At 39.0% G+C, this 26,182-nt stretch overlaps 2 protein-coding genes across 2 annotated transcripts; one reads left to right on the top strand and one right to left on the bottom strand.

Moving 5' to 3' along the window:
- Positions 1 to 6,340: 6,340 nt before the first annotated feature.
- On the bottom strand, positions 6,341 to 11,619 carry LOC103464940 (keratin, type II cytoskeletal 8-like). Its single transcript, XM_008409358.3, has 9 exons — positions 11,135 to 11,619; positions 9,400 to 9,608; positions 8,925 to 8,985; positions 8,742 to 8,837; positions 8,477 to 8,641; positions 7,327 to 7,452; positions 6,917 to 7,137; positions 6,778 to 6,818; positions 6,341 to 6,671 (listed from the first exon to the last, which is right to left on the bottom strand). Exons 1-9 carry the CDS (start codon positions 11,543 to 11,545, stop codon positions 6,403 to 6,405), a joined length of 1,599 nt encoding a protein of 532 aa, XP_008407580.1. The 5' UTR covers positions 11,546 to 11,619; the 3' UTR covers positions 6,341 to 6,402.
- A 9,754-nt stretch (positions 11,620 to 21,373) lies between these two features.
- LOC103464939 (keratin, type I cytoskeletal 18) lies at positions 21,374 to 25,642 on the top strand. The gene is made up of 7 exons (XM_008409357.3): positions 21,374 to 21,927; positions 23,040 to 23,122; positions 23,224 to 23,380; positions 24,518 to 24,682; positions 24,790 to 24,915; positions 25,062 to 25,282; positions 25,410 to 25,642. The coding sequence occupies exons 1-7, from the start codon at positions 21,463 to 21,465 to the stop codon at positions 25,447 to 25,449; spliced, it is 1,257 nt and encodes a 418-aa protein (XP_008407579.1). The 5' UTR covers positions 21,374 to 21,462; the 3' UTR covers positions 25,450 to 25,642.
- Positions 25,643 to 26,182: the final 540 nt, after the last annotated feature.

Raw genomic sequence — 26,182 nt, 5'->3', positions numbered from 1 at the left:
AGCTTCCTGCAACAGTGAATAGGGGAATATCTCATCAAACCCTGCCTATCACACGTTTCTTGGCATTGACATCAAGTGGCATAATCTAATGGCTCCAGTTCTCAAACTGTAAATATTAAATATATCCTCCAGGTGTGAATGAGTGGCAGTGATGAATAGAAAAAGGAAACTCAGGAACATGTCAGTTCATGATGTTTCTCCTGTGGTTGTATGATTTAGTCTCGTAAGCTGTCAGGTTTAATGGTTTAGATGCACCAAACCTTCACCAGAGGCAATACAGTAAATCGCTACACCAATTTGTCTCACTTACAATTTGTTTTTGTGAGATTTGAGGTGATCCCTGCAACACTGGCAAATGTTTTCACACCAAAACCAGTGAAGAAAAAGTAGTAAAAAAAAAAAAAAAAAGGTTCTGTCACTCATCTTGAATAACAGATGGGGATTCCTCTGCAGGTTCAAGGTGGAGACAACTGAGACATGGAAGATTAGAGTCTGCACAACTACAGGCTATTCAGTTTCTGCACATGCTTGGTGCAGGTGTGTCGCTTTTCCTCCAAATGCATACAATGAAAGAATGCACTGCATTTGTTGAACTCTTGAAGTTGCAGTGCAGGGAATGGCATTTTTATTACGCTTAAAAGTTCACTGTGTACCAACTTGAAAACAGGTTGCACAAGTGAATTAAACGTATTTCAAATTTAAAACATTTCGAGACGGTAATCACATCTAAAGCAAACCTGTAATGCACATGTACATAAAGCAAGTTAAAATCTGAACCAAGTAGGTTATTAGTTGAAAAATCGTGTGCACATTTTCAGCTAAGATCAATTTTACTCGACTGAAATTAATTTTTTTTTATCTTTGCGCACCATGTGTGTGCAAAGATGTCATCTTAGCAATAGTTTAGCATAAGCCTCAATGTACTGCAGAAGTAAAACATCTTCATTAAATAATTGAGAGTAAAATTATTTTTGCATTCTCTCAGTGCTTTTGCAAAACAAGCAAAACTTTGAAAAGTCCAGAAATGAAATCCAAGGCGATATTTGTGGATTTCACAGATGTATCCAATGTCTAGGCTACTGTGTAAGTGCTGCTCAATCACCATCCTGCATGTGATCATGTCCAAATAAAAAACACGGAAACAATCAGTCTAGAACAGACTGATACATGACAGTTTCATGGTGAGAAGTAAATGTGAATAGATCAAATGAATAGCCAGAATGCCACATTTGGTTACTTACACCTGGTTGCACCCCTTTAAACCATTCAAATTATTTGTTGTTTGGTTTCTGACAAACACGGAATGTTCGCTTGCTTAGCAATGCTGAGAAAACACAACAAAGCTCTGGTTGTTAGCCGTCATTTTCCACTTGCGCTGACTGACGAGTTGCTGTTTATCCCCGGCAGGCAGGAGGGGAGGTCCTGCCAGTCAAACTTCATCTGACAGCTGGACCAACATGTCAGCTGGATTACTGAAGTTTGTTATCTTTTCTATAATCTAACAGGGTGTGCCTCTAAATAGTAGATGTTCAAAGAACTTTACGCTGCAGATGAAATACGGTGATAGGTTTGTTCAAAAGTTTAGAAAAAGTGCCAAGCTACCTTTTGTAGCTGTACAATCCGCTGCTTTCATAAATATAGATTTAATCCCCAGCTGACAACAATGTCTGTTTGCATTTTTTGCTTTATCATTTGGAAACAGTTTCCAAGAGATACAAGCTTCTTATTAGGATCGGCTTGTCCGTGGGCTCGGGTCCAGGTTGTGTTCTTGTTTGTGATCCGATCCCTGAGACGCTGAGCCAACCTCTATCATAAACTTCAAGCTCTCGCAGGAATGCATGCACTCTCACTGTACATCTACTTTTCTCATGCATAACTTTTCACCGCAACAGTGAGGTGTGTCAAGATAAAATTCTCCAGTCCTTGCATAACCTAATATGTAAGGAAAGGTAAGACGGGTGTAGAGTTGTTATTCTAGACTATTCCTTTTCAGCCCGAGCCTGTCCGTGGGTCATTCTGTTGATCAGACGTTTTGTCGTCTGTGTGAAGAACAGTTAAAAACCCTCTCCTCCACATCTCGTTTTCACCTCCATATCATCCGACTTCAACAATAAACCAAGTGGATTAATGAAAGAAAGTATTTAATCCTAATGCTATAAATGATTTTGAAACCATGCTTTATAAACTATACCTGAAAGCCATTAAAACATTTTTTTTCCCTTTCGCTTTCATTTTTAATTGAAACAGAGTTGGTTAATTGAACGACATGTGAATTGGCACAACATGAATAAACTGAATAGAACGGCTCTCAGCTTTGTTCAGTCACTCAAATCTAAATAAGTCCCCTGCTGGCAGAAACAGCAGGTTATCGTTGGTTTTCTTATGTAATGCTAGAGAAGATGTCGCGTTTGTGCTCGGGTTTTCTGAGCTGCCATTTTTAATCAGCTTTCACACAAAACATTCAGATTGAAATGTGATCTGGGAAGCCTTAATGACAAGGCGCAGTGTTACGACACTGCAACCTTTTTGACCTCTAAGCAAAAAAAAAAGAACAGAAAGGCGTTCACTTTTCCTTCCCATTCATGTGTGAACATATTTACTCTCTTGAGAATTTCAGCTTACACCGCAGCCCCACAGAGACACACTGTGCAGACTGCACACCGTGACGCTAAAACTGATAACGTCAAGGCTTGAACACATTCAGTTTGATCCCACCTATCCGTTAATAAAGTGACTGAGTTCAGATTTCTTTCATATTTTCCTGTGTACTTCACCTGCTTACCCATATTCCCATATATGCCTTCATACTCTCACCTGTCACGTATTTGACAGGTGAGTTTCTTTAAAAACTCCTGTCTCTCAACTTGGAACAGTCCACAATTGTGATCATAGTAAGGAGAGCAACTGTCACTGACCGTTTTCAATGACTAACACCAATGCTTCTAAGTTCAGCATTGTTGCAGCAAGGTGGAGCATGCACGGTGTTAGTTTAGCGTGTCGTCTGCTGAGTTTGTGTAAAGTAGACCCATTCCTCCCACAAGAGATAAATGAGGTGTTGAGTGAATGCATGTGTTCATATGCCAGAGAATAAAAAGCGTGACTCAGTGTTTAGAAGATGACCAAGACTCTGAATGTAGAGCTTGATTTGTCAATGGGCGTATGAAGCCACTTGTGTGGCTAATAAGGTAAGCCAGACAAGTGTTGCTCAACTCAGATACATTCAGATGACAGATTCTAAATAAAACTTGAAAAAGTTCAATACATGTTCACATTGAGAACATTAATTGCGCCAAACATCCAAAATACAAAGAGAATATACACATTCGTGCTTTTTCTGACCCGTTCTGTACATTTTGCTTTTCGTGTTTTGGTGTTGTATGCCTCAGTTCACTTCATCTCTTGCCTGAACGCTTTAATTCACTTTCTGATTGTCTGACTGGACCGACAGTACAACTTCTTTTTTTTTCTCAGCAATTCCAGGAAATCTGTTGACGTGTGTGTCTATGTTTGTTTGTCGTGGCAGATTTTGTTTTATTTCTGAAACTTAGTTACCTACTACTGAGTCTTCTTAACTGATTTTGGCTTCAGTTTGTTCTTCCTCAATGCTTTACAACATTATATACCGTTATTTAACAACATTGCGCTATCATCTGCATATTTGCATATCAGGTCATTCTAGCATGGATATATTCCTCTCATGAAAGGAGCAGAAAAGGTCATGCTCTGGTGCAACAACAGATAGGTAAGTTGGTTGCCAGAACTACATATTATTGTAAGCAGCAAATGTGAGGCAACGCCTTTGAGTTGGATCCAGCATGGGTGCTGCCTCATGTATGATTTTTCACACAGTATATGTCAAGCATACCATAGCAAGTTGAAATGTCTATTTAAGTTGCAAAGAATCCTGTTTCACTTTTCTTTTAATGCTTCTGCCTGCTGCTGATGCGTGCAGCTACTACTAGGCTCTCTTCAGCTCCTGCAACACACCAACAACCTCCTTGGCCTCCGAGTGAAGAGACCCTCTCTTTACTCAATGGATAGAGCCCCAGCCCAGCCCCACAAGAAATTTTGAGCAGTGTACCTACAGAATGATGAGATAGGAACCTAGAAGACAAACGTCTAATATTGCAAAATATTACGTCGTAATGTAGCATTCTGTTCCACTGATATGTACATTTTCCATTGCAGTGTACATTTGATCAGCTTATTAGCTCACAACATTCGAAATATCTACTTTTGAGCAATTTAACTATGAAATGGCATCTACAACACGTAAGGAGTACCAACAAAAACTTTACAGAGAATAACTTAAAAAATTAAAACTACCCCATTTAACTGCATGTTACTGGTTTTGGATGCATCAATAGAAAACCCACACATACTTGAATTCATATTAGCCCATCATGCCCATGTAGTCTATAATTACAACAAACAAAAAATCAATAAATGACAGCATACAACAAAATAACAAATAATACATAACCGACAAATAATCAGGCTTTCAAACAATAGTCATCTTACTGTTTTTTATTTTGTTTATCTCTGTATGTTCAAGGCTGTTTTCCCACTTGTTCTCTGTTGTTCAACCTAATGAAAAGCAGCATTCATCAGACATCGTGGGTGTCTGTTTCTTTCTCTTCATGTTAGTAATTTGATCGACCGGTGACCCACGGGTGTGTCCCGCTCTATTCTAAGAGAAGTACATGTGTAAAAATGGCTTTCAAAGATTTTTTTTTTGTACTGTCATTTTTCCCACCTGAGATGAACTGTTAGCGTCATTTCAGGTCAGATATAAATACCACTGCAAACCCAATCTGTTTGCCAACTGTGGGTCCTCTTTGGGGAGGCATTTTTGCTCGGTTAGGTCATTATTTTTACGTGTCTGTTCCAGTGTCTGTGAGCTCTGTGTTAGCAAAAGCCAAACATTGGATGAGATTTGGGCATTTGGCAAGTTTCCCGTTTCTGACTCCATGAGAGGCTGCATGACCTCGGGTGGGGCGCCTCCATCCATTATCCTTGTTCAAACCTGTTCCTCGATGGACTTGGATAGCTTCCCTTCCCTTTTTTTTTTACTGAAAAAGAGAAAAGATTATACTACTGAATTATACTTGGTCACATTTGGACAATCGCTGTCCCCACCAATTATCCCAGTTTTACTTGTATTTACCTGGATTTATTATTACATTGCTTTATGAGAACTCTGGTTGGATATCTAACTGTACAAACGGTCTGACATAATTTAACAAGAAGCCATAACCAACCGTTGATTTTGCCAAATAGAAATTTCTTAAGCTGGTGTGCGTCAGGACCAAGGCAGGCTGGTACTCGTCTGGTGTTACAAGAAAGAAACGATTGCATCTCTCGTATCCATTAGGTTTTTCTGTCTAACTCCGTTAATAGGTAAACGTGTCTGTGCATGTGTGTGTGTGATATGTACACATGTATTACACACACGCACACACGCACGCACATGCACACACACACACACACACACAAACCATAATATGATAATACAAAAATACCAGTATGATGCTTCAAATGTTTTCCTACTGTTGCTGAGTGAAATGCAACTAACCTTTTATCAATGTTTTTAATGCAGTGACTCAGAACAGAACTGAATGCATTGTTTTTATTCTACCAGTGAAAACTGACTTTGTTGCCAACATATATATATATATATATATATATATATATATATATATATATATATATATATATATATATATATATATATATATATATATATATATGACATCATATATATTATAAAATATGTTAAATTTCCGTTTTTAAATGATCACGGAAAAGACTGATGCTCCACACTACAGCTGTGCTTTATAGCACCGCCATCTGCTGGGTGAAAAGTGCCAGTGCGATTATCCCTTATTACTGGCAAAAACTGAATTTAAGACATAATACACTCTTTTTTTTTTTCAACAAAGTTGCAGAGTAGAAACAAAAAATAAAAAAAAACTGAAATGTAAAAAAATAGATAGTTTTGCTCTGTGAGGCAAGCTCGGCTGGCTGGAGTCTGCAGCTCCAAGGAAGAGCTTTGTGGAATTAGGTGACGCTTTGTATGATGAGCAGGAGTTAAGGCACCCCCACCCATATAAGGAAGCTCTCCATACCAAAATGAAAGAATAACATTATAACGTGACATAAAGCAAAAAGAAGAAAAAAAATGATTTTGCATAAAATGCCCCTTTTAAAAATTTCATGGTTTGGAAATCAAGCTGCCTCATCCAGCATCTCTTATTAGAGAGAAAAATAATGTTTGTTTATAGTTCTTGCATCAGAACATAGTTTTAATTCATAGAGTTTTAAAGAAGTGATCAATAGGTTGGGAAGATCTGCTTTATTTTTAGTCGCCAAGATCAAAATCAGGAACAAATCAAGACACCGCTATTCAGCTACAGCCACAGCTTCAGCCTCCACCTTCTCCGTCTTCTCCTTCTTCTCTTCTTCTTTGGTTACTCCTTGAGTCTCTTCCTCCTTCTTCTCCTCAGTCTTGGTCACCACGGTTTCGGTCGTGGTCACCGTGGTGGTCTTCACAGCCCCGTCTTCGAGGGCAGAGGCCAAACCACTGCTTGACTTAATTGAATCAAGGGAAGAACTGGCGTAGGATGGGACACGGGAGGTCTCCAGGTTATAGGCGGCATTATAGTTGAAGGCTATGTGGTAAGAAGAGAGAAAATATTAAAAGCCAAAGTGATGCTGTTTGTGTCAATGTGTAAGACGCTGTTGGGGGGGTTCCATGAAACCACAGCGTGGACTTACAAGTCTGCTGAGACACGCTGCTCTTGATTCCTGTTGCTAGCCTGTGGAAGGAATAGAAAACAACTTTATTTCTCATGTGGATGCAGTTCTCATTATCACCACCGGGTGGCGCATAAGCCATAAACCAGCAACAGTTTACCTGATCTCCTCTCCTTCCAGCAGCTTTTTATAAGTGGCAATTTCAATATCCAGAGCCAGCTTCACATTCATCAGTTCTTGGTACTGGCGGACCTGCAGGGCCATGTCTTGCTTAGCTCTCTGGAGAGCTTCCTCCAGGTCTCTGATCCGCAGCTTGGCGTCCTTCACTGCCAGCTCGCCCCGCTCCTCAGCCTCAGCTATTTGAGCCTCCAAGTTGTTTCTCTAAGAGTGGGAGGACATAAACAGAGAGAGTTGAAGGAAAAAAAAGCTTATAGCCTTGATAAACTGAAACAAAGTAGTCTCTGAATCATGGGCTTATAATTCAAATTAATGAGTATTCAAAAATGTGAATCCAAAGTTATGATAAAGTAAAGAAAACAGACCATATAAAGTTTAGGCTTGATTTCCCACCTGAGCTTTAACCATGTCGATTTCAGACTGGAGCCTCATGATTCTGCGGTTCATGTCTGCAATTTCAGCCCTGGTTGACTTTAGATCGTTGTCGTATTTTCCCGCTGAGTGTTGCATCTCTGCATACTGGAACACACAGGAATTGTTTCATTAATTTCTCATTCTTTTCATTTTTACATCCGAAGTTTATTGTGTTTTTCAGCTGGTTCTTCCGTCTCTGTTTCCCACTTAGAAGTACATAAATGGTAATTTCTTATGTTAACGGTCTGACCAGAGAGAGCAGAGCGCACTGGAGGCAGATAACAATATAAAACTTGAAATAACAACACGCTCTCCGCCATCAGACTCACATCCTCCCTGCTTCCTCAGACTCCCCAGCATTCTCAGAACTAGTATCTTGAATGTGTACAGGCTCCTTGCTCCACACCAGAACCAGACTTACCCTTCTAATACCTGCCTCAAGCCACAATAAACCACCAGTCTCCCTCCTTACCTACCTCAGTCTCATGAACCCCAACTAACCTACGTTTCTCCCCTTCAAATGATACCAAATCCTGCTCTGTCCTGAGGGGGCTGGATAAAAAGTTTTACCTTGTACCTTGGTCTTCATAACATGATTTTGCACATAGATCAGGAAATTGCCACTCAACATGACACTAACATTGCATTCCTAAATGGTAGAACTGATCCCACGGGAAGAACAGATGGAGGCCACGTATGACCACCAGAGGGATAAGTATGTAGATGTAACCTAGCATGTTTGCAAGCCAGATGGAGAGATTTCACTTCCCCAGGGTGGAGGTTAGATGTAAGAGGGTAACGAGGTAAATTCTGCTAGTCAAAATTCTTGGAGCCTGTAGAGATAAGATTTGTGTCAGTGTCACATGAAACGCTTCTGTTAGCTGGTGTTTGTAATAAACCATGTGGCACATGATGCATGTTTGAAAAACATATGCGGATTGTTCCTATTCTAGCCAGTTTTTAAATATGAAGAAACATTTAAGGAAGATTATAAGACTGGTTATAAAAACAAACACCCCAAGATTTTTCAATCGACCTATACAATAATTATAAAAAAAATAAATAAACAAAACAATGCGGCTATGCATCAATTAGGTTTCACGTTAAGTCATCAGAAATCTTGTACCACCTTGTTCTGGTACCAGGATTCAGCCTCCGCTCTGCTCCTGTTGGCGATGTCCTCATACTGAGCTCGCACCTCAGCAATAATAGCGTCCATGTCAAGATCGCGGCTGTTGTCCATCTCCACCACAACAGATATGTCCTTGATCTGACTTTGCAACTCATTAATTTCCTACAGAAAATGATAAGATATTTTTAAAAAGCTGTAAAAACAGAACTTTTACTTTAGGGAGACATTAATGTGGAACTGTGTGGTTATAAAAGGTATTTACCGCATCGAAGAGCTGCCTCAAAAACTCGATCTCATCTGAGAGCCCATCCAGCTTTGCCTCCAGCTCCACTTTGATCATGTAGGCTGCATCTGTGTCCTTCAAATCATAGCGTTTAATGGTGAATACCAGACAGCTTATGGAAATGTCCCAATGCATTATTTTTGTAGGTGAATTTGCTCAGACCTTCTTCATGAGGACAAAGTTATTCTCACACTCATTGCGCTTGTTGATCTCCTCTTCATACCTTAGAAAGCAGAAAAATGAGAACCCATGTTAACTTAATGTGTCGTGTTGCCAACACTGTCCTCAAACAAGAGTCATCGAGATCCAAATTAACAAGACACATGAAAACAAAGAGCAAGCATGCTGTCGTTAGCATATTGCTTCAGTTAACTGCTCCACATGTGAGTCAAGGTGGGGTTGAGTTTAGTGAAGTATCAGAGTTACATTCTGTATTTCCAAATGCCTAATCTTAAAAGACATAAATTGACAATTTCTTAATCGTACCGCGCGCCCCTCCCTCCCCCCCCCCGGTTTTAAAACTTCAGGGTGATTAATACAAACTGCACTAAAGACTTTTGGGAAAGCTGGACTTTCCAGAACATGAGGGTGAAAAAGAATCTAACCAGTTTAGTGTTTAAGCCGCAGCTCCACATACTTGTTTTTGTAGTCCTCCACCAGGCTAGTCGTCTGGTGCAGTTCGGAATCCAGTTTGAGTTTTTCATGACCCAGGTTGTCCAGCTGCTTACGAAGGTTGGCTATGTACGCCTCGAACATGGCGTTGATGTTGGACCGAGACGTGGTCTGCTCCTGGAGAAGCTTCCACTTGGTCTCGAGCATTTTATTTTGCTGTTCGAGGAAGCGTACCTGAAGACAACGAGAGCCATTAATTAAATTTATGTTTATTCTCTCTCGTATGGCTTTCTTCCCAGTGCAGCACAACCAGACGCAAAGTTATCCGTCCTTTCAACCTGAACAAGTCCTTCCTGAGTTATGAATACGTCCACTCAGCACCCAACTAGCTGATGAAGCAGAAGTAGGAGTTATGATCCAAAGCTAAACTTTAATGGCTATTATAATGTTATAAAAGAGTGAGATTTTGCAACCTATATTCATTTGTAAAAACACATACATTCTTTTTCTTTCAATTGTCAAAGAGCAAATGGATAATTAATTAATGTAAAGTCCAGGGATGACTGAAAAAAAAAGTAATAAGTTTGACTGCTGAGAGACACTAAAAGTTTGCCTAAAAATAATACATTTTTCATAGAATGCTTCGGTTAAACACAATGTGGTATTGTGTCCCAGGTGCCAATTGTGCAATAATTCTTTCTGTCTTTAAGTGGAGTCAACATGATGACAGACACACGGGTCTGTGTGTACTCTTTTTGCTGTCACACTGGTCCGAGCAGCAAAGGGAGAGTGAGCTTTGGTTTGTGATCCAAGGATTTACTGCAGGCTTTATTTAAAACCCCCTTTCATTATTGAGAGCCTCCTTGAATAAAGAAAACTACTATACAACTCTGAAAAATTACAACTCACTGAAGAATCTAACAAGTCCGTTGCAGAAAACAAGCATTGTTCTGTAAAAAGAATTGTTGTGTTTAATTTAGGAGGTACAACAGTGATCCATTCTTCCTTCAGCATAAAAGCTTTATTGGCCTCGTAAAACAGGCATTGTTCAAGTTTCTTCTGCAAAGATTTACTGAACATCCTTAAAACAAGAGGCTTGTCTCTTGCAGCTATTTCTCAGATTACTTCCACTCCTTTCCGTTTATGGTTCTACTAGCTGTAACCGCGCTTTAAACCCCCCCCCCCAAAAAAAAACATGGAATTGGTTTACTCTTAACCAGTAAGTGAAACTGACCCCTGAAACTTTCTCTTCTGTAAGTGATTCTGCAGGATATTTCTCAAAAACACTGGTGGATTGAGTGACTTTTCATCCTGAGCTCTTTGAGTGAACTTATTTAGGCCTCTATGCAGAACAAGTCATTTCCCCCAGATTTGTTCCACAAATATAATTTTAAAGAATGTTGTTCTGCAAGGCATTAATGTCCCAAGGCCGATCACCTGCTTTGGTGTGCAGAAAACTCATTTCCTTTGCACTTCCTGAGTTTTTTTATTATCTATCTCAACAGTCAGGTCAATACAATGTGCATTATTTGTTTTCTGCTTCTGCTGTAGATAGAAACTTTTACCTTTTCTAATGCGTCCTGTCCTGACAACTTAATGGATCAGATTAATGGATCAAATTGCCTTACCATATTGTTGTAGATTAGCTCTACAACAGAATATAAGATGGTTGTCCCCCCAGTTATATGGACACAAAGGTTTCTCTCTGAGGTTGTGCTGGTCCCTAACATTTTGCTACAGTAACCTCTTGAGTGACTGACCTTGTCGATGAAGGAAGCGAAGCGATTGTTGAGGGTCTTGATCTGCTCCTTCTCCTGGATGCGGACGGCCTGGATGGTGGGGTCAATCTCCAGGTTAAGGGGAGCCAGCAGGCTCTTGTTCACAGACACGGCGGTGATGGGGGCCGCCACTTCATTGGCAATACCCCCACCGAAGCCCACATGGCCGAAATCCCCTCCACCTCCTCTCAGTCCAAACCCCCCAGCAGCACCAACAGAAGCACCACTGCTGCCAACTCCTCCATAGGAAGAGCGGACGGCGTAGCTCTGCCTGGCACTCCCCAAGCCGCAGCCCCCATAGCCGGAGAATGAGCGGCTGCTGTAGCCCTGGGTGGGACCCCTGGAGGACGACACCGTGGAGAGGGCGGTGGTCTTTACAGCTCTGACAGACATGGTCACAGTGGGAGTCTGTAGCTCTGAGGCGGTGAGAGAGGAGAAGAGCCGGGGCAGATGGAGACTCTCTTGTCCTCAGTGGTATTTATCAGAGCAGGGGAGGGAACCCGCCGGGCCACGATTGGCTGCAGTGAAGAGGAGAGAGCGAGAGGGGTAGAAGTGAGGCAATGTCAGGAAAGAAAATTACGTCATGTTACACATTTGTAGCAAATTAGAGACTCAAGTCACAAGAACAGTCAGAACATTCTTCGTTTTACGGTTGTAATGTAGGAAAAAAAAGTCAACTTTGTTCAGATATTTGAAAAGGTGAATTTTCCATACTTTAGAAATAATTCAACTTCTAGAAGGTTTACGGTTGCTGACCGATGCCTGTCGTATTTTTATACCTATAAAAATTCATACCTCGGAAATAATTAAGAACCTAATTTTGCCGCCATCTTAATCACTTCACTGCCTCTTATCATAGATGTGTCAGTGAAACTCGGCTGCTCGGTGTGATGTTGGTGCTGAGAAGTGACAATATGTCTCATAGTTGTGGAAGCAGCAGATCTACCCATTTACTAGGTGAATTTTATTCACGAATCCTTGTCCAAAACAGTCACTAACCAAAAATACGAACCCATGTGTAAAATAGCGAAGTGTGCTACACTGACTAGTTTGGGGTTATGGATGCATTTACAATTGGTCCAAGGAAAAGACTTTATGGGTCAGCCATTCTTCTGAGCACTTTTATTATTGATGTGTTTATATGCTCACCCACCAAGTGAATTCCTCCTTTTTCTGTGAGGTCAAAAACAAATGCGGTCCAATCCTTTTTCCTATCACCAGACCCCACCTTAGTTTCAATGCAACCCACCCATAGAGCAAATTATAAAAAGACTGAGAAAACATTTTCTCTCACTCTCAATTTCAACTCAATGCTAAATGTCAAAAAGACAAAAGATTTCTGCACGGATTTTAGAAAGAAGTCGAGTTCAACACCTTAAGATCTCATGAAAGAGGAACCATGTGGAGTGTGATCAGTTTTATAACTACCTATAATTACTTACCAAACCCCAATTTTCTTGTCAAAACATCCAACGCTAATTGTGAGATAGTATCAATTTCATGTGTCAGCATAAAAAAAAACTGTAATAATGGTTTGATGATCTGAAATATTTAAGAATGACAAACAAGTAAAAACAGAAAACTGGATGGATGGATGAATGTGTGTACAGTGTGTGTGCGTGCGTGTGTGTGTGTGTATGCGTGTGTGTGCGTGTGTGTGTGTGTGTGTGTGTTATTGTTGCCATGGCGTCACATATCTAAAATCTAAACAGCTTTCTGGGAAGACCTCACCATTTTAAAAAGGTTTCAAATCTCATTGTGTGGAAATCATGATGCATGTGTAGCTTGGCAGGTTTGTGATTCACGTTGCTGCTGCCAACTTTAACCAGAACAGTCTCCTTGCCATTTTAACTCTTGGAATTGAGCACTGCAAAAACTTATCAGGAGGACACATTTTGCAAATGTACAACAATTGAAGTGATCCCGTTAAATAAACAAACAAAAAAAACATGTTTTGCTTGGCTATTCTCAAGGAGTGACGTAATTCTTCACAAAGGAGTTTTTGTGCTGAACTTGGGGAAGACCATATATGTACAAGTCAACCAACTTTAGTTTTTTTCCCCTTAAACAAAGCTACAGCTCATTGGGTTGAATCTGAATAAGGTCGCTTTTCTCATCCTTGATACAATTCCTTATTTGATCAGGAAATCTGGGAACCCAGAGGGTAATTTGCAAACTTTATTCTCAAATCTCAGAGAAAGCCAAAGATGCTCTCCTGTGCAGAGCTGCTAAATGACACACCGAGGCAGGAATGTGCTGAGAGACACACGTATGTGCGACAAGTCAGACGGGAGCAAGGGTGAGAAGAGGAGCTGGTGGGGTATATGAGAAGACAATTAGCAAAGATAAGAAAGAAATCTGTTTCACAACCACTGGCTGACTCACCGGGATAGGCAGGGGGAACTGGGTGGGATACATGAAACTGCAAAGAAATGTCAACAAATAAAACGGTTCTTGGTCTTAATGCTTTATCGCTCCTGTCGTTTAATGCTCTCTTAAACATATCTGAGTAACTTTGATGGTATTGAGCAAACTACGAGGACAATAGTGCAAGTTCAATGTTTGATCAAAGTCTGCAAAAAGACCTTGTTTGATTTTTCTGTTCTCAAGTTTTCAAGTTTGACTGTGCATTATGTGCTGTTTGAAGCATATGTTGTAAAAGTTACTACCTGCTTCACCCTAGACAAATAAAACACTCTGTCCCAAGTCAGGTCAGAAATCTACACAATTTAATACCGTTATATTGAGTAAAACAAACAAAAACAAGACAAAAATGTATCTGTATCTGTTCGGCCCTTTGCCAGTTCCTCAATCTATCTCTTACCCACATGTTACTACTTCATCCCTGCTTTATTCTAGATTATATCCTGTAAACAGAATCAGTTTGTATCCAAGCGCTGAAGTGCACAAACTCACAAATTCAGCTCCAGTTAGCGTCAGCCATATAAATTATTTATTTGAGTCATATAACCAAGTAACTTTAAAGTAGATAATGAGTAGGTTATTAAATCTTTTGTTGTCAAGGTTCGGATGAAACAACCACTAAACCCAAGTATGGAAGGTGACTCTCAAAGGTTTACACATCCCTGTTAAAATCGCAGCTTTTGGTGACAATATTTAAAAAGCCATTTCAGTTTTACTGACTTGTGTATCATGTAAGGATACATGTCAGCAAATTGGAATATATGTTCTGATGAGGCTCATTTACCATATTAAAAATATAATTTTGAAAGTATCTACCTTTAAGCAGGTATTAAACAAACTTTTAATTGATCCTGCATGTCTGTATAACAAATATTTGTATTGTAATATTTTAATTCTAAGTATTGCATTCATAATCTTACACATTTTTAATTAAATACAGTGAATCTGATTGACCCAAAATAAAGTTTTGCTCATTTCTATTTTTTTTTTTTCAGCTGAAGCAACAGTGTCAGATCAAAATGAACTTGTTACATAAAAGATGTCCACACAGTCTGGTCAATTTTGAGGGTTTAAGCATCACCAAATCGGTCTAGGGCCATACTGAACAAATCAAAGAATGTTGAAACTATTAAACATTTCAATAAAGCTTCAGCAAAAATTAGTTAAGCGTATAAACACTTGTCCAATCAGATTACTGAATTTTTCTTAAATTTTTGATTCTTCAATTTGGTTGTTTTTTAGTTGAATTGCACAGATTTTATGTCACTTAGAAGGTGGAAGAGCTTCAAAATAATATATCTTGGTGCTACTTTTTATTGCACCGAATCTGGTATTTTTACACAGATGTGCACAGTTTTTAGAGGCAATTTAAGACATTCTAGTGATTGACTGGGCCTCTATTTAAGAAGCATAAAAATATCAACCCATTAAATACAGGAAATTGTTTAGCTATTACTTACTGGTTGTGATCTATAGATTGCTTGCATAGCAGAACTTTTTTTGTTGTTGTTTGAATGGACAATTTATGAATTGTCCATTCATAAATAATAATTTTGACTGAACACTTTTTTGTGGCCCAGTAAATGTGGAGATCCTTTAATTCTTCAGCTCCACCCACCGATTAACTTGAGACTTTTGCCCTCTAGTGTCCAAATAGACTGTTTTCAACAGAGCAAACCCTCCTGCAGCGCTTGCACAGTGTTTCCACTTCAGCTGGAGAAATAACGCAATGCCGCCACCTATGGGCCACTGCTGTAACTTACGAGTTAAAATGATTTAAAGTGAACACTTTAAATCATTTTAAAGTGTTCACTTTAAAGTGAACACATTTAAAATGAGTTCACTTTAAAACTCATTTTAAAATGTTCTCAATGTTCTCAAACATTGAGAACATTTTCCTCAATGTTCTCTTGAGGAAAATGTTCTCGATTTTCCTCAAGAGAACATTTTTGTGTTTCAGTTTCCATTGTTCAGATGAGACTGTTTAAAAACTCCATTACTTAAAATAACATGGTTTTTAAAAAAATTGCAAAATACCAATAAAAATTGTTTCGCTCTGTAGTGCTATGTTGAATTAAAATTTTTTATTCAATTAAATTTGTTCAGTGGGAGTGAAAATATGACTAAAAATTACAATAGAAACTGTCTGACAATTTCTGTAAAATAAAGGTCAGTTTCACATTTTTATATATCTTTATAGACTCTTTAAAACGGGAAAGTCAAAAGAGTCCTTGGTTTACATTTCACTATGAAAAGGTGAACAAAAGAGGCAGAATCATTCACCCATTGTGCATTTTCTTTGACAATTTTCCCACCGTATTAAAAAAAAAAATCCAAGTGTCCTGTAAAGAGTTTATGATCACAGCATGAATAACCAAACAAACATGTACTGTTTAGTTTGAGAAATGGATCTGGCTCTTCAGAATTTACACATAATGAACAGTCAATCCTTTAAAGTCTTCCTGTGAAATGTCTTTGTGCTCAAAATGGACATGACAACCACCAGAGAAAATGTCTCTGAGACGACACATTTCATTGAGCTGCGGTGTGATACGTGCCCCTCACATTTTTGTCAATTGTCCTGCCCATAGAACTGGAAAAAGAATAAATAAGTGTATCTGAATTTGTTCAAACTTTGTTTCCACTGGGTGGATTTTAATGCTGTATCTTTAGTCAGCCAGGAAGGGAGGAGGAAAAGGGAGAAATGGGTAGAGAATGTCAGAAACTCTGAGTAAGAATGTGTCACCCTCACACATTTAGAAGCAGTTACTCTCTTGCATCTATTATACATCAAGATATGTGAAAACATGCATTTGTGTCTTTAAATTTTTATTTGACTGCATATATATATATATGTCTAGCAATGTTTTCATATCTTTTGAGCTTTTCCACGTTTTTCCATAAACAAAACCATGAACCTGAGTCTATCTTATTAGAATTTCATGTGACAAACTCAATGTCGAGCACTGATATGGGGAAGTTCATACCTCTCAGTTTTAGATGATCCTTCATGTTTAGTATTGTATTGTCTGTTTTATATGACCAATGTAAAACCATAATATTTCCGATTTGAGATGATGAACTAAACAGTTCTCAGTAAAATGGGCTTTTGTTTTATAAACCTTATCCTGGTTTAAAGTTTTCCACAATGTTGCTGCTGTACTGCTTGGTATTCACGAGACTCCCTGTTGACTCTAATGAATCCCTCCTTCACAGAACGGTTAGATTTATACTGAGAATAAACTACCAGTGTTGGGTAGGTTACTGTTATGGCAACAGATCAAATATCTGTCATTTGATAAGCACTCCTGTAAGGAGTGCAAACCGTGAATTCAACAAAAAAAAAAAAACATTTTACCTAGAAAAATGCAATACAGATTATGTCGATCCAAATTGAGTTATTAAATTTCCTTTTATTTCTTTCCAAAAAATATACAGTATACACTGTCAAAAACTGAATTGTTACACGCATATGCAATCCTTCTGCTGTCCATGTCGTTTCTAATGTAACATAGGCCTCAACAGGAAGTAAGCTTTTCAAATAAAACTAAATTTCACAATAAAGCTGACCTTCACCTTACTAAAAAGACAAAAATTACAGACAAAAAGCATTGCACCAATCATCAAAATAGTCATAAAATCTGAATATTTCTAATTTACGCCTCTAATGACTATTTTGAAAATTTAACTAGTTTCAATTAAAAGTTACTATTTAAAACAGAGTAACTTTTTAAATACTTGATCTATATTTATGCTGATCAATTAATTACATTGATTCACGCTTTAGTTACTTTTAGGCACCTTAGATATATCATAGCACTGCTCGTCTGTATGTCACCAGTAGAGGTGGGGATTAATGCTCTTTGAAAAGAATCAGCTCTTCTGTATTTGTTTATGTCAAAAAGCTGTTCAAAAGACTAGCTGGTTTCTATTTCTTTATTTTTATGTACTCAGGATGATGCAAATTATTTATCTGAACATAAAAAATATATACTTTTCAAGGAAAAAACCCCCACTTTGCCTTAATGTAGGTATTCTTTTACACTACTTTGTGCTGGTTTATCACATAAAATCTCAGTACAATACATAGACATTTGTTGCTGTATTTTGGCATTAGTACTTTCTGAGGTTTTAGTAAGTCTGTGAGAGCACTCAGTCTGCACTAACGCTGGATAAAGCAAAACAGGAAGGGAAGTGAGATTTATTCAAGGCCAGACCAGATGAGAACAGTAACATGAAGGCTGCGGTCCAACATTTGTGAAACACATAAACCCCTCCTAGTAGTTTCCAGATTTCAGCAGTCATTTGACTCACACAGTAAAACTTGTTCCAGTTTTCCTATTCTTCATCCTTCCTGCCCTGTCTTTTAAAAACATCATGCAGTTCTAATTCTCAGACTGAAGCAGGGAACAACACTCCACCAACGAAGCCTGTCTGTGTTCTTTGTATTACGGGAAAGATACAAAAACAGATATTTTAATTACATTGTGGATAAAATTGCTGGTCAAGCAACAGTTTGTGTTTGCCAGTTGCTAGTTTGGTTTCCCTGAGAGAATCAAACGTTGCCAACACACATTCAGACAGTCATGAGGTTTGAGTCACGCTGCTTTCATTCATCCTTCCTGTAATTTGCAGTTAGATTATTGCAGTTCTCTGCAGTTTGAGCCGGGGTTTTTTTTTAGGTTTTAAAAGGTTAGTCAGAATAATGTGAAGGGTGATATACAATGAAATATGATCAAAGTTTTAAGTTTGAAAAGAAACGGGCACGGATGCAGTGGGATCTCGGGAGGGCGTGGAGTGTGTTTGGAGTTTCCTCCCATGAGACGATCATTTTGGTTTTATTCGCTCTTAAGGCGCTACTTCAGAGTTTCCAAAAGTTTTCCCAGTAGGTTTTTGGAACATGCCAAAGGATCGTTGTTGAGTAACATTTTCATGCTGAAACACTGAAATGGATCTCTAATAAAAAATAAAATAAAAAGGAAAGAGAACAAAAACAAGGCTGACCTGTAGTTCCCAAGAAATCAACATAAATAAAGATCACTTTTCGCACTCTTGTACTTAAAACTGGTTCTTGTGTCCTACGGTTAAAGCTTTAATAATACTTGTTTGACATCCTCAGAGACAGTAATGAATGCCTATAGTATGACTAGTAAATGAGGACATCCATTCTTTCCTTTTGACTGCAGTCTTAGCGAGGTATCATCTAACTTTTGCTTCTCAGGCTTCTCATCTCCTACAGACCTGGTGAAAACATCCGAAGCTTAGATATCAATTTGTTTGCATTAAAACACACCTCGTCTCATAAAGCGACTTTTCCTTTTTTGTCACATTATACAGTCGTAAACTTCAGTGTGTTTTATTGGGATTTTAGTGACAGACCAACACAAAGTAGTAGAGCATAGTTGTGGGGTGGAGGAAAAAAAAATTGTGGTTTGCATAATGTTTCACAAATGAAAATCTGGAAAGAGTGGCAAAAGTGCTGTGAAAAGTGTTTCCCATTGTAGATGTCTTCAGTTTTTGCTCTTTTGTCTCACTTGTGACATTTTTATAAATGATAAAGATAACCTTGGTGAATACAAAGTCATGTTTGCAAATGGTGGTTTTCAAAAGCTATCTAAACTAACTTGGCACTATGTGGATTGGTAATTGCAAAAAAACAAAAAAAATACCTTTGGGATCAATAAAATATTTAATTGGAATTGAATTGAACTGGCAAGGAGGTGTCTTCCACATCACAACTGAATAATTTTGACAAACTCTCCTTTGCAGAGATATTTAAATTCATCTACTTTGAGGCGTTTGGAGTTGAACAGTGAGTTTAAGATCATACAACAGTATCTTAATTGGATTTAAGTCCAGACTTTGGATAGGCCACTCCAAAATTGGATTTTTGAGTCATTCAGAAGTTGCTTTGCCACAGTGTTTTGGATTATTGTCCTGCTGCACAACTAAAGTGTGATCGGCTTAATGTCCTGTACCTGTGGCTGGAAATTCACTCATTATTCCATCAAGTATGGCAAGTCATCCAGGTCATTAAGAAGCAAAGCGGCCCCAACTCTGACACGAGAATGCTTAATGGTCAGTATGATGGTCTGTTTCTGAAACAGTGTACAGTTGCAAAGAATTGGCTTCAGAAGTTACTTAAGCTGATGACAGAGTTCATCTGTGTGCAATTTAATCTCAGAAAAAACAGGATTAGGTTATAAACAATGTAATATCACAAGATGTTTTGTCCACTATTTGAAAATGAAGAGGCAATAGCAGACCTACCGAGACCTGGCCATCCACCAAAACTGACAGGCCAGGCAAAAAAAATGTCCATTAATCAGAAACCCGTGATATAACTTGAGAAGCTAAAGAGATTAAAGATATCTTGCTTGTTGAGAGATTCCCCTTGAAGAGAATAGCTGATGAACTATTCACCTAACAGTTCATCAGCTATTGGATGAACACTCCATGAATCTGATCTTTACGAAATAGTGTAGTCTGTTGTTGAAATAGTCAAAAGCCATGTGGGGTTGCAACACAGCAAACAAGTAGAAGAAGGTATTTTGGTCAGACGAGTCCAAAAATCATGCGATTGTGATCATGTTGTGGTAGGCGCTTTTTTTTTTTTAGCAGGGACAATGGTCAGACTTGATGGTATAATCAATGGAGATAAATAAGGAAAAATAGGAACAAAACTTGTTAGATTACACACTAGAGCGCAGATTTTCCTTTAAGCACGGCAAAACCCCTAAACGTAGAGTTAGAGTTACGACATAACGATTTAGATCCAGTCATATGCATGTGTTAGAAAGGCCTGGTCTAACTCAAGAATTTACTCTATTTGAGAATCTGGTCACAAAATTGATCTGTTCAATATGAGTAAGCTTAAGAGTCCATTGCAAATTAGAATGAGAAACATCTTCATCTGTGCAAAGCTGATAGAGACATACCCCAAAAGACTTGCAGGTGTCACTGCAATGAGAGTTTGATAGTCAGAAACTATGCAGTATCTGATGCAACAGCTCACAAATATACTTGTCATGAATGTTGAACGCCATCTATTATTGTACTACTTCTTTACATTCATCTATCAAACAACACCCCTCCCCTCAGTCCCCCATGATACCCTCAGGGTCTAGTTGTCAGGTGGTAAAATGTGACGTTCAAGGGGTGTGAATAGTTAGCAAAGCAGCTTATTATAAATATGTTCATGAGCACATCACCTCGGTCTTGTTTCCTAACTCTGCAGCTGTGTTATCTTGAGTTTAGCTCGGTGCAGATAAGAAGGCTGGTGAATTCTGTTTATTCTAGGACTTGCTGACCACAAACACAGAAACTATGCAGTATCTGATTCGTTCTGCCTTTTATGGACAAACCGCAAGAATTTGTCTTGCATGGTTGGAGTCCAGAAGACATAGTTCAAGGGTTGTGAATAGTTATTAGTTTTGAGCAACTTTCTCATTGACATGCAGAGAGCCTTTACTGTTCAGGCTCAGTTTTCTATTACCTTTAAAACAGAACTTTGTCTGAGCAGGGTGTATTTGTAACTTTCCTTTGTTTGCTTTGATGAATAATTTATGTGTGGGGGTCTATTTTGCTTTAACAACCTTCAAGCCTTTTCACGGCCAAAAGTGTTTCACTCATCACCATGGTGACAGAAAACACATTGTGGGCTAAAAGAAAAAAAAAACCGGAACATGTTAGCCGGCGACAGAAGGAGAGAGCAGTGAGGCGGCTGGTGAAGTGGGCAGGGTCTAAGAGGCCAACTGTTATTGGAGGAGAGAGGCAGCAGTATAAGTTCCCCCACTTCCCTCTGGCAGCGTCACTTTCTAACTCGGCCAGCAGTCAGTCTCCACAGCTCTGATTTCTCTTTGCAGCTCTTCTTGCAATTCTTCAAAATGAGCTACAGAAGTTCCAACATGCAGATCCCTTCGTCCCGGATCTCCTTCACTCGCTCTGCTCCTCAGTACCGAGCTGCCAGTATTTATGGCGGAGCCGGAGGACAGGGTGCCCGCATCTCCTCTGCCTCTGCATCCACCCTGCGCTCCGGTGCTCCCATGTCATCTTCCTCTGGTGGCTTCAAGCTCAGCAGCGCCCTGGGCGGCGGAGCGGGCGCAGGCTTCGGCGGGGCCGGTGCTGCTGCTGCATCCGGTGGCGGTGGCGGTGCCAGCATCCTTGGCAATGAGAAGGGGGCAATGCAGAACCTGAACGACCGTCTGGCCAACTACCTGGAGACGGTGAGGAACCTGGAGCAGGCCAACAAGAAGCTGGAGATCAACATCAGGGAGGCCCTGGAGAGGGGCGGTCAGGATGTGAGAGATTACAGCAAGTACGAGCCCATCATAGAAGACCTGCGCAACCAGGTGAGAAGAAAACTTTGTAGTGCTTCAAAATGTAAATCTGTGACTCTCTCTTGCTATAGTTTAAAGACGTAAACAATGACTAAATGTAGATTTTAAGTGGTGAAAATTTGTGTGCTCCAAACTAACAAGACGCCTAGTTGGGATTTTTAAAAATAGGTTGTGTTATCTTCAAAAGTTATCAGATTTCATTTATGAAAATGAAGGGTGTGGTTGCTAAGCTACAACCCTCCCTTTGCAAAGCTTTCTTTAGGGCTTCAAACGGGCCAGAACTTCCTCCAATGAATCACTAACACGAGGTTTGAATCACAAGAGGCTCACTCAGAAGACCAGGGGAAAAAAAAGAAGGAAAAAACTTAAAGAATCTGCTTGTTAGATGGTGATTCTACAAGCACGCTCTGGTGTGGGAGAGCCTCAATGGGAAACAGATGTGTAGTAACCACATCCACACACACACACTGAAAGATGTCTGCAGTGCAATGGTTGTATAACAATCAGCTCCAGTCCCAGAGAGTCAAATGTCACATTCCTTTTCAGGGTCCAGTGCTTCAATATCATATAATGGCACATCTATGGTGACTATCTTGTCATAAAGGGTGCAAGAATTTAGGCTGTTTATTGTGGCAGGATGTATGACCACAGAGAAAAAAAAAAAAAGCTGAGAGTCAGTCAGAAAGAATTTCCTAGATCTGTGCACGCATACAACCCCAGAGTGATACAAGTGACTGACAGCGACATGCAGCTGAAAGCTGGAGAGAAGAAAAAGTTATTTGCGTGACTTCTTCAGACAGGAAACCCGTTTGTATAGCAACGCTAAAACAAACTAGCTTTTGCTTTGCCGCAGGAACATCCCCCTCTTCCTGTTCTGCAATTTATGGTTCCTTTTTTTTATTATGAGCAAATGTTGCTATGAATCAGACAATCCTACGCTATTGATTCTTGGGTTTCTGCCGTTAAAAATGGGGAAGTAAATGCTTCAACTCAGACTTTTACATCCACAGAGGAGCCCTCTCAAAAAAATAACAATATTTCGAGAGCACTATGTCCTTATTTTATATTTTTGTTTGCATACACGTATGTATATATCACACAAAAAATAACTTTCTCTCATACAGATCTTTGACAAAATAGCCGAGAACGCTCGATTTGTGCTCCAGATTGACAACGCCCGTCTTGCTGCAGATGACTTCAAAGTGAAGTATGTGGGTTTTTTTTTTTTATGGTTCTCCACATCAATTCCTTTAACTGCATCATCCTATGGTATTTAACAGAGGTGTTTGCATGTCCGACCTGCAACAGGTTTGAGAATGAGATGGCGATCCGGCAGTCTGTGGAGGGCGACATCGCTGGCCTGAAGAAAGTCATCGAAGAAACCAACATGAGCAGGCTGAACATCGAAAGTGAGATCGAAGCTGTGAAGGAAGAGCTCCACTTCCTGAAAAAGAACCATGAAAACGTGAGTTTGAAGTGTCTCTTTATTTTTAGCACTTTTACCCTGGAGCACAATTTATTTATTTTTTCTTTAATAGAATATGTCATATTCTTGCAGAACAAAATCCAACACAGTTGCAACATGGTTCTTGAAAACCCAAAGGGATTGCTTGAAAACAGTTTACTATTTCAGTTTAAAAACAGAGTAAAAAGGAGGGAAAAAAATATGTCCATTCTTTTTTTTCTTTTTTCTTTTTTTACTGTGGAAATAAATCTGTGTAGCAAAAATATGTTAGCGGGAGAGGACGGGGAGGAGTTTTCTTTTAATTGTTGAGATTTTAGCTATTTGAGAATGTGTTCAAGTTTCCCTGGACTTATCTGTGACCTTGCAGTTTTTAACAAACAGTAACAGAGTCACAAGTTTCTTTTCACTGCTAAGATGCAGGGTCATCAACAAGCTGTGAATATCAGCTTTAACAGCTGCCTGTTCTTAATATGAAACAGAGTATCAAGACTCACTAATATTTTGCGTCTAAATAGAAACACTCGGTCAGAGTTTCCAGATTGTTCTTGAAAACAATGCATTTTTTTTACCCCTCCACATGAAGTTAAGGCTTTATGAAACACAACTTTAATTTAAAATTTTAATCCAGGTTCCATCAATCGATATATTTTGTTTCTCAAATGGTCTAAAGTGGTCTAATGTCATTCACTAGTGAAAAAGTATTTTATTCAGATATAACACGTAACTTGTGTTCAGTGTACAATTATTTAGTAAAGGTCTAAGTATTTAAGATTTTAGACTATGAATGATTAAATCCAATCAAAACTCCCTAAAAACGGAGAAATTAACCTCTAATTTAAGATGAATTATGCAAATTACATACAGCTGAATTTCACATTTCATACCGTAGATATTTTTTTAAATGCTTAAAGCCACACACTCCACAGGGGGGCGCCAATTCTCCTTTTATGCACATGTATTTATATAAAAGCAAAAACTTTTTTACATAATTCCTTTTAGCACCATATGAAAAATCCTATAGGCTTCACAGTCATTCAGCAATTCAAATTCAACTCTCTTTAACTTAAAAGAAAAAATGTAAAGAAATGTGTTTTTACGTCCCTTTTTTGTCTCCCTAACCCTTTAATGCTCCTACAGGAGGTAATGGAGATAAGGAATCACATTTCTCAGTCCGGCGTGCAAGTGGACGTTGATGCTCCCAAAGGCCAGGACCTCTCTCAGATTATGGAGGACATGAGAGGCAACTATGAGAAGATTGCAGTGAAGAATGCAGAGGACCTTAAACGCTGGCATGAAAATCAGGTGAGGAATGCCAGAAAAAAGAGAGAAATAATAAGATATAAGATAAAGCGATGAGCTATCTTGTCAGGTCAACATGTCGCGGTTTTTTTTTTTTTTGCCCCCGTCAGATTGCAGATGTGCAAGTCCAGGTGTCACAGAATACAGAAGCACTCCAGGGGGCTCACGTGGAGAAAAGCGATTTAAGCAGACAAATACAGACGCTGGAAATTGAACTCGCGTCTCAACAGAGCTTAGTAAGCCCTCAAAACATTTTCTACACATTCTTTGCTTCATTCACAGATTGAAATGATCCAATCTGTAAAACTAGAGCTGCATATTATCTATCCAAACATGTCTTTATGTGGAGCGGTTTTCACACGTTTTCCAACTTCTCCAACAGAAAGCCTCTTTAGAAGACACTTTACACAACACAGACTTACGCTACAACATGGAAATGGAAAAATACAACAACATCATCGTACGCCTAGAAGAAGAACTCACCAACTTGCGGGCGAATATTAAGCAGCAGACCCAGGAGTACGAGGCACTGCTCAACATGAAGATGAAGCTTGAGGCCGAAATCAGCACGTACAAGAGACTGCTGGATGGCGAAGACTTTAAGTAAGAATCATGAGGACGAAAATAAATATGTATATGGTTTCATCTCCTCCTTCATTTCAAGGTTTCAATCGGGATTCATGAAGAATAATAATAATTTTTTTTTAAATCTATCACGTGTTTTGCACAGGCTCCTGGATGCACTGGAGGACCTGGATGACACAAGTTAATTCAATACAGAGATCCAGAAGAAGAACAATGAAAGTTTGCACCAACAACCAACAGCCAAGGGAAAACTGCATCTTGCTGGTTTGCTTAGCCAAAGAAAGAAGTTCTACATACAGCCAGGCCACAACACAATGAAACCCAATTGCTTCAGAAACACACACTCCCTGTTGTGACCAATAAAAGAAGTTGTTTCCATGCTGCAGTGCTTTTGGCTATTTATTAATTTTTGGAGAACTGTGTAATGTATTCTGACGTTTATAGCTGTTCAATGTATTTAAAAAAATGCCAAACTGTTTTATAAATTTTAAGGGCCAGTGATTGGGTCAAAGTTAGAAGATAAAGAAGAAAATCCAGTCTTAAGTTTGATCAAGCAGTTATGGAAGTGTAACTGCATGCACTTTTGTGAGTAAAAAAATGCATTTGCTGGTGTGTTTTTCAGAGATGAAACATTTAAAACCCATAACTTTAGAGCAGTAAACTGTCATGCAACAGAAGCACGTTTTCTGATTGCTGGTTCAGTACAAACACAAGTTTTAGACAAAATGGGAAGATTTCTGAATTAAAAGCTCCCGTTCCATCCATTTTCCGCAGGTAAATCTGTAAATGTAACCATCAAAAGCCAAGTAACAAACTCATTTTAAAACTCAAAATGCACATTTCACTTTACGCTGATCCAGAAGAAGAGCTGTTGAATGTAGTCATTCCGACTATAAGCTCTCATTCATTTTGCAACAT

Source organism: Poecilia reticulata, chromosome 5, assembly GCF_904066995.2.
Source record: "Poecilia reticulata chromosome 5, P_reticulata-male-v2, whole genome shotgun sequence".
NCBI classification, from domain to species: Eukaryota; Metazoa; Chordata; class Actinopteri; order Cyprinodontiformes; family Poeciliidae; genus Poecilia; species Poecilia reticulata.
The sequence above is the reverse complement of the archived record's forward strand: the minus strand, read 5'-3'. Positions and strand labels throughout refer to the sequence as shown.